This window comes from Bombus flavifrons, chromosome 9 (genome assembly GCF_040668555.2).
Source record: "Bombus flavifrons isolate JBK064 chromosome 9, iyBomFlav1_principal, whole genome shotgun sequence".
Classification (NCBI taxonomy): Eukaryota; Metazoa; Arthropoda; class Insecta; order Hymenoptera; family Apidae; genus Bombus; species Bombus flavifrons.
In genome coordinates this window covers 14,604,540-14,620,816 of record NC_138450.1, presented here as the reverse complement: position 1 = coordinate 14,620,816, position 16,277 = coordinate 14,604,540, and the positions used below count along the sequence as shown (strand labels likewise).

Below are 16,277 nucleotides of genomic sequence, written 5' to 3'. Positions count from 1 at the left end.
TAATTAAAAGCCGGTTTACAAGCCCGATCTTCCTACTATAATATAACTATCTTGAATCTTGCCATCAAAGTGCTCATTTGTTAGAAGACAGTCCTAGACTGAACGGCGGACATGTAAGACCTATGTCACAGCCAGAGGCGACATTTACTCTCTTTTAAAATCACACAAAATAGTTTGTATCTGTCTGCCACCCATCTCCTCCGCTCCACTCCGCATCGTTTCCCTTCTTTTTTTTAAATCTTCATCGTACAATTTCTGGTCTTCGAGTCCGTCCGTCCACGTGTCAGAATCATTTTTGACACATACGAAATTGCAACGCGTACAAGTATCAGTCAAAGACATTTTCCACTACAATCGCTACCGAATCGTAACTCAACCGACGATTACGATCGATAGTATTTGCTCGATCGAGTTTCGAAGAGTAAAAATCGTAAAAATTGCACCGTCTAATCGATAAAAATCATTGCCAAGCACTGGAAACTCTAACCTCTTGGACGATTTGAAAATTAACCAAGTCATCGGTATTCTTCGTTTCACAGGTATGATCATGATTATTCGTTAGTTAATCGATAAAGAAACTAATTCGATTATACGATCAACGACTATTTTAGACGATTCGTAACAAACGAACGAATGGATCAAACATTCATCTCAGTAAATTACTTTTCATTTTCGTTAATTACCTACTTACTTCTGTATCAATAGCTCTACTATTTAAAAAGAAATACGAAAAGTATTCAACGATGGAAATCGTTAATCGTTAAAATAAAAGATACGATTAGAAAATTTTCAAGCGTCGCACGATCGTCGGAACTGGATAAAGTGTTTCTCCACCTTTGTCGTCGCGGATCCTCGAACAGATTCGTGGCGGAATTTTGAGGAAATTTGATATGGATGTAGACTCGAACGACAACAGCAGGGATATCGATTTGCACGAAACCAACACACAACGACTGATCGCCGAAAGCGGTGGCCGATGTATGAGCACGCAAGCGATGCAATCGCTTTACGACTTCCGACAAAACAACCTTCTCTGCGACGCGGTCTTAAGGCTCGAAGATGGAGGCGTGTTTCCGATTCACCGCGCCATTTTGTCAGCTTGCAGTCCGTATTTTAGGTCTATATAATTGCACATAATATGCCACCGTATTACGTATTATGTATTTTTTAACATCGTATCGATCATTTCTAGAACTTTATTCACAACCACGTTGCACTCGCGCGAGAAAACCGACGTGCTTCTGCCTGGTGTCAGTAGCAATATGATGAATCTGCTTCTCGAGTACGCGTACTTGCGTTCCATCAACGTAAATAACGAGAACGTGTGTCAACTGCTGGTCACCGCCGATTACCTAAATATTCTCGGCGTTCTCGATTTCTGTTGCGAGTATCTCAAACAAAATCTAGCGCCGGAGAATTGCATCAGCATCATGAGGTTCGCGAGGGAACATTTCTGCAAAGGATTGGAAAACAGCGCGTATCGTTACGTTATGAGACATTTTGTACAGGTCATTACGCTTTCGTTACTTTGTTAAGATTCTTCCATAGCGCTTGATAACGCTTTTAACTTTCATAACGTTCACGCGGCCCATTTCTTTTTCCTTTCGATAAATTGACAAATGTCTGCGATCTTTCTCTTGGGAAATGAAACATTTCGTTCTAAAGGAAAAAAGTGTAGCGACGTTACTGGTGAGTCGTATCAAAATTGAACGTCGTCGGTGACATAATAAAATTAGTATTTTATACTTGATCGATTTTTCCGCCTTTTCTTATTGTCCGCGAACTCGGCGTAACAAACAATCACACCGACGGTTCGATTCGATGCAGGTAGCTCAACGAAGCGAGGAAATTCTCGACTTACCGATCGAAGAGCTAACCGCTCTGATCGGAGCCGACGAACTCAATGTTAAGAGCGAGGACACGGTTTGGGAACTGGTATTGAAGTGGATCGACTACGATCCTCGATCTCGAAAAGAATTTATCGTCGATCTGATGAAGAATATTCGCCTTGGCCTTTTGGATACGCAATTTTTTCTCGAAAATGTTAAAGACCATCCGTATGTCACTGGAAACGAAGCCTGTCGACCCATCATCATCGAAACCTTGAAATTCTTGTACGATTTGGAGATTATTACACAAAAGGATGGAGAGGTACCGACGCCGAAAATAGCGCGACCGAGAGTTCCCCATGAAATACTGTTCGCTATAGGTGGATGGAGTGGCAGAAGTCCTACAAATTTCATAGAAACCTACGATACCAGAGCGGATCGATGGGTCAAGGTAGATATTTCATTAAGTTGAAGTAGATTACGCTTTTAAATAATAGTTGTTAAGTCGTTTCGCGTTTAACGAGGAAATAATCGTAACTATGTAAAATGATGAAAAAATAAAGGTGGAAGAAGTAGATCCGATCGGACCTCGTGCGTATCATGGAACTGCGGTGGTCGGTTTTAATATTTACGTGATCGGTGGTTTCGACGGTGCAGACTATTTCAACAGTTGTCGTTGCTTCAACGCTGTCACTAAAATATGGAGAGAAGTCGCTCCGATGAACGCTAGAAGGTTACAAAGATCGAATTTCAAAACTAAACTATATATAAAACGTTCGATTCCCTTCTAATGGATGTGTTCGATCGTGAAATTTTGTCAAAAATTTCCACACGATGAATATCTTCTCGAACAAATTATCTGAAATCTTAGGTGTTACGTTAGCGTTGCCGTACTCAACGATCTAATTTACGCGATGGGAGGATACGACGGATATTATCGACAAAGCACCGCGGAACGTTACAACTATAAGACGAACCAATGGTCCTTGATAGCACCCATGAATTGTCAAAGATCGGATGCCAGTGCAACTACTTTGAATGGTACGATTCCATCTTAATCGCTTTCTTTCTGCCCTATAGATACATAGCTAATCAGATACTAACTTTCGCCTAATATAGACAAAATTTACATCACGGGCGGTTTCAATGGCCACGAATGTTTAAATTCGGCCGAGGTGTACGATCCAGAAACCAATCAGTGGACTATGATAGCTCCGATGAGATCGCGTAGGAGTGGAGTGTCCTGTATAGCTTATCACAACAACGTATACGTTATTGGTAATTATTCAAATCCTTATCGAAAGAATTCTTTTTTGCGCATTTCTTACCCATTGAATGGCAATTCATTTTTCTAGGGGGTTTCAATGGAATATCAAGAATGTGCAGTGGAGAGAAATACAATCCTGCGACGGATATTTGGAGCCCGATCCCTGATATGTACAATTCGCGTAGTAATTTCGCGATCGAAGTGATCGACGACATGATTTTTGCCATTGGTGGCTTCAACGGTGTTACCACGATATATCACGTCGAGTGTTACGACGAAAAAACGAACGAATGGTGAGTACGAAAATTCTTTTAAATCGTTCTAATCTTCTTTCTTTTCGCTTCGTATATTTGCGTTGAACGGATTTGCCACCATGATCTGTATAAAAGAATTCTGAACACAAATTATTGCTCTTGACGCGCGTTTAAAAAGAAGATATTTTATTTTATTCACGCGCGAATGCATACCTCGGAATCGATCGCTGCTTCTTCGAAAGTGGCGAACCTTTAAAAAGTGCCGTCATAGATTCTTTCTCGAGAAAATGAGAGGCAGAAAATCGCGTGAAAATAGCGACGATGATGTTACGCTCGTTATGCCCTCTTTACTTTCTATCGTTACAAATTTCTATCATTAGAAATTCGGAATTTTCATACTATGTATTAAGAGTCTGCTTCGTTCCACTTTGATTCGATCGCTTCCTACAGGTACGAAGCAACAGACATGAACGTATATCGTTCGGCGTTATCAGCCTGCGTAATCATGGGTTTACCAAACGTAAACGACTACATTCATAAACACCGTGAACGTTTGATGGAGGAGAAACGACAGAAACTGTTAGCATTGGAAGTTCACCGCAGTCAACATCAACCTCAACAAGATCAAATCCAGCAAAATAGCGAAAATTCTTTCAATAACGAGATACCCACACCACCACCGATGCCTCAAAATGCTAGTTCCAGCAACGAGAATCGACAAAATTAACGATAAAGATTTAAGGAAATATTTATAGGACTTATAGGTTTTACGGTCAGTCGGACGGACGATGATTGAAGTAATAGAACAACGATGTTCAAAACGATTTAATTAGCCTACGATTATGTTGGAAGAAAATGCTAACGCGATTGACGGCATCCGTATTAACAAGAGAACGTTTTACAGATTTCATATCTTCAATTTGTTGAGAGTAATGCTGGCAAATATCGAAGATGAAACAATCTCATTTTTTTCGATTTCGAAATGCCTCTTTTAATATAATCGTAGTCTCCTTGCAAATTTCGGCTGCTAGAGTAAATCTTAAACGTGATCCTAAAGATCCTAAAGACGAGAAAATGTAACGATTATGAAAGATTTATATAGCGTAAAATATCCTGTTGTTAACGATTAGAAAAGAGATAGCTTTTTGAAATGGAATTTTAGAATCGATGGCATGCCTGTTAAAACAGGATAATATTTTCAGATTCGTGTTTACCGGAGTTTGTTAACCGACATGTGTTTTATTTTTATACAAGACATATTTTTATTGCCTGTTTTTGTGATGCAATTTTTTTACCAAGTTTATTGAACGATTGTATACATACAAACGAATTATATGTGTGCGTGAGAAAGCCAATTCTAATAAAGAGAAAGGCACGATCTACGATATATATTTTTAAAGTCGATGAAGAATATCGACTAAAACTGCTGAAATGGAACTTTACAACGATCAATAAAAAGACATTAACAAGCAAATTATGCAGCTTTTACTTTGTATCGATGTTTCTGTGCTTTTGAAAAATTGTTCATATTGATCGAAGAACTGGTTTCAAAAAATTAAGTAAGCACTTACGTCTGTTACAATATTAGATACCTGTTGTTCAATATTCATAAACATATATATGTTTTATATTTCCGTGATTTTTATTCGTTTACATAGAACTCCTTGTAGAACGTAACGCAAACTATTTTGTTTGTAGTTTGTGCACAAAAATATATTATATATCTGTAACTAAATCTGGAGCATTTGGAAGTAGTATATCTAGGAACTTTTCGTTGTTTGTTGGTCAGTATGAATTGTGAAACGTGTTATATTTGTTAAAGAGTAAAGAGCGAGACTATGTTCGACGTGTGTTCGACGCTGAACGATAGGGAATAAGTAGAGTTGCGAAGTAGTTGTCAAAAGTTTAATTACCGTTTGCGGACTTCGATGTGCTGTAAATTATACAAATCGGTGACAGAATGGCGAAGTAAGGTTGCAAATGAAAAATGGCGAAAGTCGTGAAAGTATCCGAATCGTTACCTACCGTTCTGATTTGTGAATATTGTACTAACCTTACGTTCAAGCAAATAGAAGATTTCATAAGGTGGGTCCACCTGTCCCTGATCTATTTGTCATAAAAAATATCTCGTAAAAAATGCCTCTAGCTTTGGTGCATTTTTAATAACCTGGACAGTACAAATCATTTAGAATTCTCGATAAGTTTTGTACACGTATTGTATCATACTTAACTTGTATCTAAATCGCATGAAAAATTAATTATATCGCTCGCGGATCCGAATATAGATTTTATAAAATAAATTACACACCCAGAAAGTATAATATAGCGACAAATAAACTACTCGGAAACTAAACTGATCAATTTCAATTTCTGAAAACTTTTTAATTTTGATACTTTTTAAAATACACGCGATTAATGTTTCATTTTTCAAACACTAAACGATTGATCGTAATTTGGTTGATTAGTTTGGCTTCTGTACAACTTAAACGTTAAATGTTATTAACCGCCAGTATGTAATTTGATTTCAGACATTTAAGAGATCAGCATTGTTCTAGGGAGGGAGGTTCGTTTGTGTGCCTTTATGGTTATAATGGAGTATGCACTAGTCTTCCTGTGGAGGGTGTTTCTGACAAAGATTATATAGCACATGCTACTAAGCACGCAACGATGCAACAACAACGTAAAAGCAACGGTCAATTGTCAGAGCCTTCTTCCTCGTGGACTGTGTATTCTGCGGCACAGAATTTACCAGCTGTTTTAAATGATCCTTTCAAAGGAAAACAAAGTAACTTTTTAACTCGTACTTGGGGAGACGGATTCGTAGAGAAAGTTGATATACCTAAAAGTCCCTACCTTCCTGAAATCACGATGCAACATTTTGAATCGTATTTAAAGAAAATTACAAGGGTAATTAATACATATGCTTAAAAGTGATATACTTATCCCACCGAAATATAACTAATCTAAAGATCGTATTTATTACAGAGATACCGAAAACATTCTCGTATGAATTCAAATGCCAATAAATCAACTACACCTAACGAGTTGTTACAAAATTTCCCAAGCTTAAGAAAAGTTAAATCTTTAGGTAAATATAGTATTTATATAAATATTATAATGAAATAGCGATATTTTTCTTTGTTACGTGATATAGAATTCTTAAATTGAAAATTTACAGATCAAATGCAATTTGATTTATCTAATATCCCAAAAATCTTCTTGATACCTAATTTGGATCTTTCTCAGAAAGATAATTTTTATGCTGTATTTCCATTTGCCAAAAATGGATTATTAAATGAGGATTCTAATATAGTTCTGAATGTAAAACAAATGCAAGAGAAGGTATACCAGTGATATTAAATATCGCATAAAATACAAGAATTAAGATCAATAATGTATTTTAAATTTGTTTGTGGAATAGCTAAGTCATTATTTAGATGTTGTTGAAGTTAGAATAGCAGAGCAAGTTGCTTCCAAATCTCAAGCATTTTTCCATGCTATGACTTCTCACGACGCCCTAATGGAGCAACTTACACAAACTATCACAGTTTTGAAAGCCCTTAGAAAAAATATACACCAAGTTGATAAGCATCTAGTCAATGATTCTTTGGAAATTTTAAGGTGAATTATCAAATTATTTGACATTTCGCAGTATTATATTAATTTTTATTTGGATATATTTCTAGGTTGGAACGAGCGAGATCTAATCGATTATTGGTTCAAGAAAAGCTGAAACTTATGGCTACAGTACACCAAAGTCAACCAATGATACAACTGTTGTTATCTACACCCGATTATGTTGCAGCCTTAGATCTCATTGCTACAACACAAGAAATACTTTTACAGGAATTGAATGGAGTACATAGTTTTAGGTATATTTATATAAATAAATATTCTGCTAATAAGATAAATATATACATGTGCATATATATAGATATATATATATATTTATATATATATGTCTTATTTACCTTTTTTCTGTCTTGCTTAGACATTTAAGCTCTCAATTGACAGAAATGGAAAAACTTGTTGATAAAATGTTATCTACAGAATTTCAAAGATATGCAACTGCAGATTTAAACAGACCATTAGGCGAGGAAAATACAGTTTTGGATGGTGTAAGTATATGTAAAATTTTTAAAAATTTTACATACTTAGTTTGTAGCAAACAAACCTTCATGCATCTCTTCCCAGTGAGATCATTTGTACATCCTCAACGAACAGGATAAACTTGTTTCCATCATTTCTGGTCTCCTGCGGCAAAAACATTTTCAATTTGTGGATACTTACAAAGAGGAAGCTGTAACAACGGTCCGAGCTGTAACAAAACAGAGGGTCATAGAAGCTTTAGCAGCGAGTGATTGTTGCAGTGATCAACAAGCTGCAGCTTTAGAAGTTGGTGGACTTTCCCTCGCGGAAAGATTGACATTACTTCACAATGCTATACAATCTTTAACATTCCTCTTGTTGCGAGTTAAGGTATATACTACATCATATTTTGAAAATTATTCTTTAATAAAATATAACCGTTTGACACAATACACATTCCTAGGCTGTTCACGATGTAATGCGAGATACAGTAGACTTAGCGGCAGGCCGAGTACGTGACGGATCATTCGATGATACGATTCCCGATCGCTTATTAACTCAAGCAGAACATTCGCGAGTAACAATAAAACTCAATGATATGATAACTTCGATTTGTGATTATTGTCATGAGCGAATGGGAAATCTGCTTTCTGCAGGTACAAATGATAAAGATAGATTACAAAGCGAAAAAGAGAAACTAAACAATGAAAATTCAAATAATAAACAAGAAGAAAAAGAATATCAAAATTGGAATGATAAATCATCATGGTTGAGCAAAAGGGCAACAACAGCTCAAGTATGTCAACTAGCCAATTTAGTTGAAGAGTTTACAGAAACTTGCGAGAAACTCTGTGGTAAACAATGCACAGGTTTACGATCTGCGTTTAAGGTGTGTGCTGCTTATATATAAATTATATTTTGTAACTTATAGTTTCTAATATAATATTTTTTATAGGCACAAGCAGGTAAATTCATTCAAAGATTTCATACTGAGCTCAAGACAAAGCTTACCCTTTTATTAGAATCTGAGCGGTGGAAACAAGCTGATGTACCACCAGAATTTCAGTCATTAGTAACATATGTATATGAAAACAAAGCTTTTCCACCGAATCTATTTAAAGTTGATGATAAAGTCAAGAAGGATAATGTCCAAAACTTCATTATGATAGAAGATGAAAAATATGCCATTGTTGGTACAGCTTTAATGCTTATACAAATGATACACGAATATTGCAGGTAACATTTTAATTCTAAATCTATGAATATTTTATGAAACGCTCAATGAAATTTTATTTTTAGAACTGGCAGTGAACTGATAGCTTTATCAGGAACAATTGGAAGACATTTAGCTGAATTACTGCGACATTACAATTCACGTTGTTGTCAACTTGTCCTTGGAGCTGGAGCAATGCAAGTTGCTGGTTTAAAGACTATTACTAGTACAATACTTGTATTAGCAGCACGCAGTTTGAAACTAATTTTGTGGTTTATGCCTTATGTTAAATCACACTTTCAAAGTAAGTTGATTCTTACTTAGCATTCAACTTACGTTACGATTATGATATTAATACTAGAATTTTCTTCTAGCGTTTGCAGAACAAAAACCTGGTCGTGGACTTGGTGCATCTAGTATAAGCGGTGGCGTTGCATTACTGGATAGCGTTGAAAAAGATATCCGTGCACATGTGAAAGAAATTGAAAGCAAAATTCTTACTATTGTCGACAATCTACTAGGTGGTCAAATATCAAAATGGACTGCAAGACCACCAGTACCATCAAAATCATTTAGAAATATTTCTAGGTAACCATTACACGATTCAATTATTTTATTATAACTATAATTACTATACATCTGAAATTTCTAATTACAGTTATTTAATGAAATTACACGAAGCAGTTTCTGGAATTCTTCCAGCAGTTGAAGTACAAACTCTATATCGTACCGTAAATATATCCTTCAAAGAAAAACTTAGAGAACAATTAGTCAAAATGAATATAGTGAATAACGGTGGTCCACAGCATGGTGTAGTCACATCTGAACTTACATTTTATCTAGAGGCTTTACGAAAATTAAAAGTGTTACCAACTAATGAATTAGATGACAATTGGATGAGTGATATATGGACCAGATAACATGCAGAGCGCGTGATATATTGCATAATAGAAGCAATGAAATATTGTAGAAAAAGGTGACTAATCTTTATTACAGTCTTCCTTCACATGCGTTACATCTCAGTGATTATTAACGTTTTGACGGATTTTTAAAAATGTGGCTTGTATTGAAATTATCCATATAAATATGTATAATTATTTTATTTATAAGGTTGTATGGAATACGAAATCGGTTTGATAATATTAATATGTGTGTATATATATATATATATAATATATTCTTATATACATATATATATATATATATATATATGTATATATATATATATAAAGAATTAACAAGCAGCATTTTTATAAAATGCTCTATTCAATATTTTAAAAATATGTGTAAATAATAATCAGTTTTGTTTAAAAAAATATGATATTACTTGTATTGTTTGTTGACATCTCAATACAAATTGTAAGTTAACTCGATTACTAATATTCAATTACACATATTTTGCGTCTCCCAAGTAATCTTATATGCCATAGTGTTCAAATATAAAATTTCATATGTAAGTATGAATAACTACACAAAGAAATCTATACAAATAGTAGAAAATTATTTTCTTCCATACCAATAAGATTAAATATACGAAGTTTATTTGCAATTGAATACAATAGTAAGCATGTCAGATATTTGTTATTGTTGAAATGATTCAAATGAATTGAATTTAGCATGTACGCAAAAGTAAACATGCAGTAGAAGGACCAAGATAGGTACTAAATTACTTGTTCATTTTTTCCATAACTATTTATGCGTTATTTGGATATATTTTATTCTTCAAAATTAGAATTTTTTTTAAATATAATATTACAGAATAAGAAATTAGAAATTTATACATTTTGTTAATGAAACGTATCAAGACCTAAAATATGCATAAGAATAATTAAAGATGAAATATGACTGCTTTTATTGCTGTGTTCATTACTCGAACTGATTATAAAGAGTACGTTGACAGATAGATTGCGACAATGATTATTTAAACATTTTTATATATAGCATACTGTTCGCATTAATCTGTTTTTATTGACAGATTATTGAATGACTAATTTCTAAATAGTAAGCATATCTTACTGTTGAACATATTCTTTATTAGAGTATATTAATATGGGGATTTTTATCAAAGTTTTTGAAATACCCTGTCTCTCATATTCTTTTTTGCATATGAATGTATATGTATATGCAACAAACGTATATATTATAAAGCTACAATTGCAAAAACCTAAGTAATAACTTGCAAAAGGATTAAAAAATACTCCATTTCAAGTAACGTTTAATTTCTTATCACGTGTGTTTATTTCTATTCAATCATATTGAAAAGAATTATAAATTACAGCTTAATTACATTGTAATGGATTTTATAATGGATTGTAAATATTTCTTTCAACCTCATAACCAAAGATAAGGTTACTAATAGCTAATATTCTTCAATTACTAATAAATTATACAGTTACGATGTGGCAGGCTTGTATGACCTTCTGAAATTACGTTTGTTTAGAGTAGTTTTAATTTATTATAAATATCTGGTATATGGTGCATTCCGTTATTAACTTCATCTAGTCCATTTTGTACATAAATAAAAACACTACAATAATTTCTTGTATTTTTCTAATTCATAAACAATTTGTTTAAAGAAAAAAGCAAAAGCATTGTGGTATAATAGAGACCCCTAAAACAAGTTTCTCTAACAAAAGAAATTTTAAATTAGCAAGAAAGTGACCGCGATTAATTAATGTAAAAAGTAATCTTGTAAATTTAATCGTCGAAACTCGTGATGCCTTGTTGGATATGCATGTAGAAATAAGAAAATATAACTACTTCAATAGATAACATATTAAACGTCTTTATTTCGCCAGATAGAAGGAAATCTTGAATTTTATTTATCTATCAATTTTATGAATGAAACATTGCTCAGTTGCTATAACAACGAAAATCAAAACATTTTCATAACCTATCTAAGTACGGAACGATATAGAAAATATACTTACATCACTGTGCGATTATTATAATATTTGTAAACATTTGTTCGAAATCTTTGGGTCAAAAATAAAATGACAGATCAAAATTCGTATGTATCTATTAATATGTACTTATACTGCAAGTTATTAACATTTACGTTAACTTGAAATATTTTAATTATATATTTTTAAAATGTCGAATATTTTGTACATTTATGAACACTAATGCAGACAATGAAAATACATAGGATATTACGTGGTTATGTTTTAGTGAACAAAATGTTAGAGATCACGCTTTGCGTCTTTGTTTAGAAGAAGAGCAACACCGTAAGACTAATCCAATTGAAACACATGAACGTTCATTTATCATTGTTGGTAGCAAGAGGGTCGTATGTAATAAATTGACTAAAACTATTAAATAATGATCTATCAATAAAAATTACGTATTTATAATTATGAAGAAGAAATGTGTATTCTTAGGGTAAAACTACGATCGTACATCGATTTCTTGAAAAAGATGAGGCACCGAAACCAACTATCGCGATGGATTATTCTTTTGGACGTAAAGCTGGGAAGAGTTTAGTAAGTTTTCATTTATTTTATGATACCATATCATTCAAATAACAAATAAGTATGAAATTAAGTATACAAATTTCGAATAATGTTTAGAGAAAGTTAAAATTAAATTAATTGAATAGAAAATAAATAAGAAATATATCAGTCGTATACGTTACACTGCAGAAAGTATCATTTATTCGCAAGAATCGGTTAAGAATATTTCATTCGCTAAAATATAATACTTTAATCATAGTATATCAATAATTAAAATAACAAATCGAAAATGTATTTAGAAACAGTAGAAATAAAAAAGGACAAAACATGTTATTATGTAACTGTGTACACACGTTATGACGATGACGACAAATATTTAACTGTATCTTTATTTCTTGTTTAATTCTTATTATCGGCGCAGATAAAAAATATCGTGCATGTTTGGGAAGTAGGACATTTAACTTCTTCATTAGTATCAGCCGCAATGACAGGTTCGTCTTTGACTCATTCTCCTCATCATATCACGGTATTGATTATGTTGGATTTATCGCAACCGGAGATTTTATGGACCACTTTCGAAGAAGCTTTCTCGGTAGTTCGAAATGCAATGAAAATGAGTTATGATGATAAAATAATTCAGGAACTCAAACAACAACGTATTAAAGAACGAAAAAAAGCAGTGGAAAGAGAAGTCGATCCATTTCCGATGAAACTTTGCCTTATTGGTGGAAAATATGATCAATTTAAGGTATCATAAAGCATATTTTCCAATGTAAAATATATCGTTATAGATAGTTATTAAATTGAAAACTATTATGAAATAATAAATTATTTAACGATTTTGAAATAGGATTTAAGTTTGGATAAAATAGAATTAGTTGGGAAAGTATTAAGAGCTACAGCTCACATTTTAGGCGCAGGACTCTATTATCATTCTGCAAAAGATAAATCTTTATTACGAAGAACTAAAGACTTGTTATCTCACTATGGATTCGGTGTTCAATTTTCGTAAGTTTCTATATTGATTATCAAAATAATAGTTATATATTTTGATATTGCAAAATTTTGACATTGAATCGATATACTTTGCCTTTTCTTGAAAATTATAAATCAGCGATACCAAGTGCACAGATTTTGAGAAGCCATTAGCTATATCTGCCGGTGCAGACTCCCTCTCATCGATCGATTTGCAATTTCCTCAAACCAGACCTTCGGCTATCTTAGATACCATCAAACAGATTTACGTTACTCGTATACCGCAAGAGTCAAGAAGCAACGAAATTATTCTGGAGGATCCAAGTAACGACCCCAACTTTAATGAACCGATTATCGACAGATTACGAGCTCAGAGAGAAGAGGTATCGCTGAATAATTTAATTTATACGTTGCAAGGAAGGAAATAATTTGTTTTTCTTTTTTAATTTTTTTAAGCAGGATTTTTCTCTTCTAAGATTAATATCTTAAATGGCTGTTTATTGCAATCTTATTACAGTCTTTAGCTTAATTTTACTGATACTATTCATCCAAGAAACTGAAAGTAATTTATTTGTAGGAAATCAATATTCTACTTCACGATATGTTGGAAGGACGAATACCTCAAATTCCTATTCCGGATCCATCATAGGATTAGATAACATTGTGTCGTCATATGGATTTATCACAAGTACATGTAAAAAGGGTAAGAAATCTTTCGGGCGAAAGAAATCCCCCTAATGCATGTTTGTCACGTACTTGATCTTATTGAGATTGAAAGAAATCGCCGACAAGCGAAAAATTCCAGTTTACCTAGTTTGTATTTAACATGTTACTATCTGAAAATCTTATTTTACTCAAAAGGCTTATTTTACATTTTTACGGTTACATCTACCTAGATATGTACACGTAGAATCTACAAAATCCTGCTTGCGATATTGTGCTCTTTCTAGTTCACATGTTAAGCTATACTACAAGAGGCATGAATGCCTACAATGGTAACGTCGATAAGGCTTACGATAAAGTGTATTTATCGCGTTTAAAAAGAGTTATGGTATAGATTCTTGTACAAGTAAGCGTACGATGATTCTACTGAGTTTAATATTCTTGTACGAGCAAAATATTTAAAAATATTAATATTAGTAATCGATGAATCTATTAAATCGATATTTGTAACTAGCTATGTATATACATATATATATCAATTAAAGTACTTTTATTCCTGAATATGCATATTATGGTTTCTAATAAGTAATTATTTTAAAATTCAAACGTTTTGTCGAAGAATGGTCATACAAAATTTTATGAATATACAGAATTACGACGAATGAATCTATTAATAAATTATTCGTCTACTAGATGAAAAATATCTTAAATTCGCCATAATATTAACACTAAATTAACGACACGGTATTAAAATTGTTTCACTGGAACTTACTTTCATCGAAATAAAACGACTGATCTTCCTCGAAATCAATCATTCAAATCATACGATTTCGATTCTCCGTAGCGATGAAATTACCCATACTCGTGTCATCGCGCACGCGTCTGTTGTTTCGCCCTTTCCCAACAGCGGTTCACCGTGAAATCGAAGGGAGTATAGGGTATAACGAGAACGAGAGCGTAGGGGAAAGGTGGGGAGGGTGTCGTCGCACGGTTCCCGATTCCTAGCGGCAGTGGAGTAGTGCGCTGATAAGAGCAGCGGCGGCGAACGGTGACGCGTGCGCGTTGCGGTGCGATGCGCATGCGCTTCGAGGTACACGGGTCGCTCCCGATACGCGGATAGTCGGAGTCGAGAGTTTACGAAAACGGGATCCGACTGGGGGGGTTTTCGCTGCGTCGCGGGCCTCTCGCTTTCTGGCCTCGGTTTCCTCAGTGAAAATGCCGCTGTGATAGAGGCGCGCGCGGTGCCGTGTGCTCTGTCCGGGCTTGTCGCGCCCCTGCAACGAGCCAACAGTGTCAACTGTCCACACCAAATTTTACTGCGTTAGTGGTTCCACCGATTCGCGACTGTTATCTTCCCGGCGCTTTTCCCTCCCTCGCTGTCTCCTCCGTCTTTCTCTTTCGTTCTACTCTACTGCTTTTTCCACCTCGTGCATTCTATCCTTCTCGTTATTCGCGCGTTTTTTTACTATCTCGCAAACCATAGATCGGTCGCGCTCTGTGTGTCCCCACCTTCGCGAAACGATACTGCAAGATTTGACACTGGAAGATCGTGACAGTGTAGAAGTGTCGCACGAGTTTCGTAATCGTTTGTTAACGGAGTTGCACCGACGATTCGAACAGGTGAGTTGAAAAAGCAAGATCGACATAGTGTCGGTGTCAGTGATTGGCTCCTCCCAGATCAGTGTCGTTGATCGTTACACCTGTCACTGCGAATCAGGCTTCGGTAATTCGATCGTGTCGAATCGATAAAACCAAGAATTGACGGTTGGTTCTCGTCCGACCGACACGATGTTCGAAATGTATATCGCGGCGATCATAGACCGCCCCCTCCTGCTACTGCTTCTCGCGATTATCGATTCCGGTGTGAACGCGCCCTGTCTGGACAGTTATCTGGTCGTCCTTCTTGCACGCATCTTTCTTATTTGTGGGATTAAGTTTTTTCAATGATCAATATCGGCCCGCATAAATACAATACCGCTTCGCTAACTGGTCACGAGTAGGGATCTTATCTGGCTATTTATCGAGGAAGGTATACTTTTAATAATGACTAATTGACATAGACGTCAAAGGCTCCATCAAAGTCAACGTATAGGCTAGATAATGTGGTTAGATTTCGTTTCAAGACACAAAAATTTGTTCAGTAAATAAGTCAGTGAAATTCTAAAAGACCACTTTTCAGGTTCAGAGAAAACATTCCCTTGGCGCTGCAGTAGAATTCAATTTATCTACACTCGTTGCACGACAAACAATTCATATAATTAGAGTTTGCCAATTCTTCCATCGTTCTTTCATCATTCTTTGTTCAAATAATAGAAATTCACGGCCAGATGCATACATGAACTCGACTGACAGTAGTTTGGTTAATCGAGCACTAAGTACGTTCTCGTCCGAATAAGTGCGCTTCTATCGTACTAAATATCACTTACACGGCCGATGCGTTCTTTCGTAGTTTCATGTGCGTGCGGAGAAAGCATAGAGGGTTCACTAATCGCGTTCGCGAACGCGTGTTAACAGTTTAAGCGTGATTTTGGTACC

The 16,277-nt window shown here is 34.8% G+C and overlaps 4 protein-coding genes across 8 annotated transcripts in view; all 4 read left to right on the top strand.

The window, feature by feature from the left end:
* The first annotated feature begins 718 nt into the window (after positions 1-718).
* Positions 719-4,803, top strand: klhl10 (kelch-like protein 10). The gene is made up of 8 exons (XM_069120191.1): positions 719-1,117; positions 1,193-1,508; positions 1,828-2,280; positions 2,393-2,562; positions 2,701-2,870; positions 2,949-3,107; positions 3,185-3,389; positions 3,801-4,803. The coding sequence occupies exons 1-8, from the start codon at positions 891-893 to the stop codon at positions 4,075-4,077; spliced, it is 1,977 nt and encodes a 658-aa protein (XP_068976292.1). The 5' UTR covers positions 719-890; the 3' UTR covers positions 4,078-4,803.
* Positions 4,804-5,152: 349 nt separating this feature from the next.
* Positions 5,153-9,729, top strand: scat (VPS54 subunit of GARP complex scat). The gene is made up of 13 exons (XM_069120353.1): positions 5,153-5,435; positions 5,879-6,257; positions 6,336-6,438; positions 6,529-6,692; positions 6,772-6,971; positions 7,037-7,222; positions 7,342-7,468; positions 7,575-7,829; positions 7,903-8,328; positions 8,395-8,675; positions 8,739-8,956; positions 9,027-9,240; positions 9,311-9,729. The coding sequence occupies exons 1-13, from the start codon at positions 5,338-5,340 to the stop codon at positions 9,570-9,572; spliced, it is 2,913 nt and encodes a 970-aa protein (XP_068976454.1). The 5' UTR covers positions 5,153-5,337; the 3' UTR covers positions 9,573-9,729.
* LOC138183461 (cytoplasmic dynein 2 light intermediate chain 1) lies at positions 9,498-14,303 on the top strand. 4 transcript variants are annotated; one of them, XM_069120381.1, is made up of 7 exons: positions 9,498-9,628; positions 11,824-11,941; positions 12,033-12,134; positions 12,526-12,852; positions 12,955-13,112; positions 13,219-13,462; positions 13,657-14,303. In XM_069120381.1, the coding sequence occupies exons 1-7, from the start codon at positions 9,609-9,611 to the stop codon at positions 13,726-13,728; spliced, it is 1,041 nt and encodes a 346-aa protein (XP_068976482.1). In that variant the 5' UTR covers positions 9,498-9,608; the 3' UTR covers positions 13,729-14,303. The 4 variants fall into 4 exon arrangements, with proteins under 4 accessions (XP_068976482.1, XP_068976485.1, XP_068976483.1 ...); XM_069120384.1 differs by having other exon boundaries at positions 11,824-11,945; XM_069120382.1 differs by lacking the exon at positions 9,498-9,628 and adding an exon at positions 11,554-11,662.
* A 918-nt stretch (positions 14,304-15,221) lies between these two features.
* Positions 15,222-16,277, top strand: part of numb (NUMB endocytic adaptor protein) — a 60,541-nt gene continuing 59,485 nt past the window's right edge. The window contains exon 1 of one of the 2 annotated variants that reach the window (XM_069120364.1): positions 15,222-15,362. The gene's annotated coding sequence lies outside the window, so the exon portion shown is untranslated. The remainder of the gene's footprint in view (positions 15,363-16,277) is intronic. The other variant, XM_069120365.1, reaches the window with a different exon arrangement.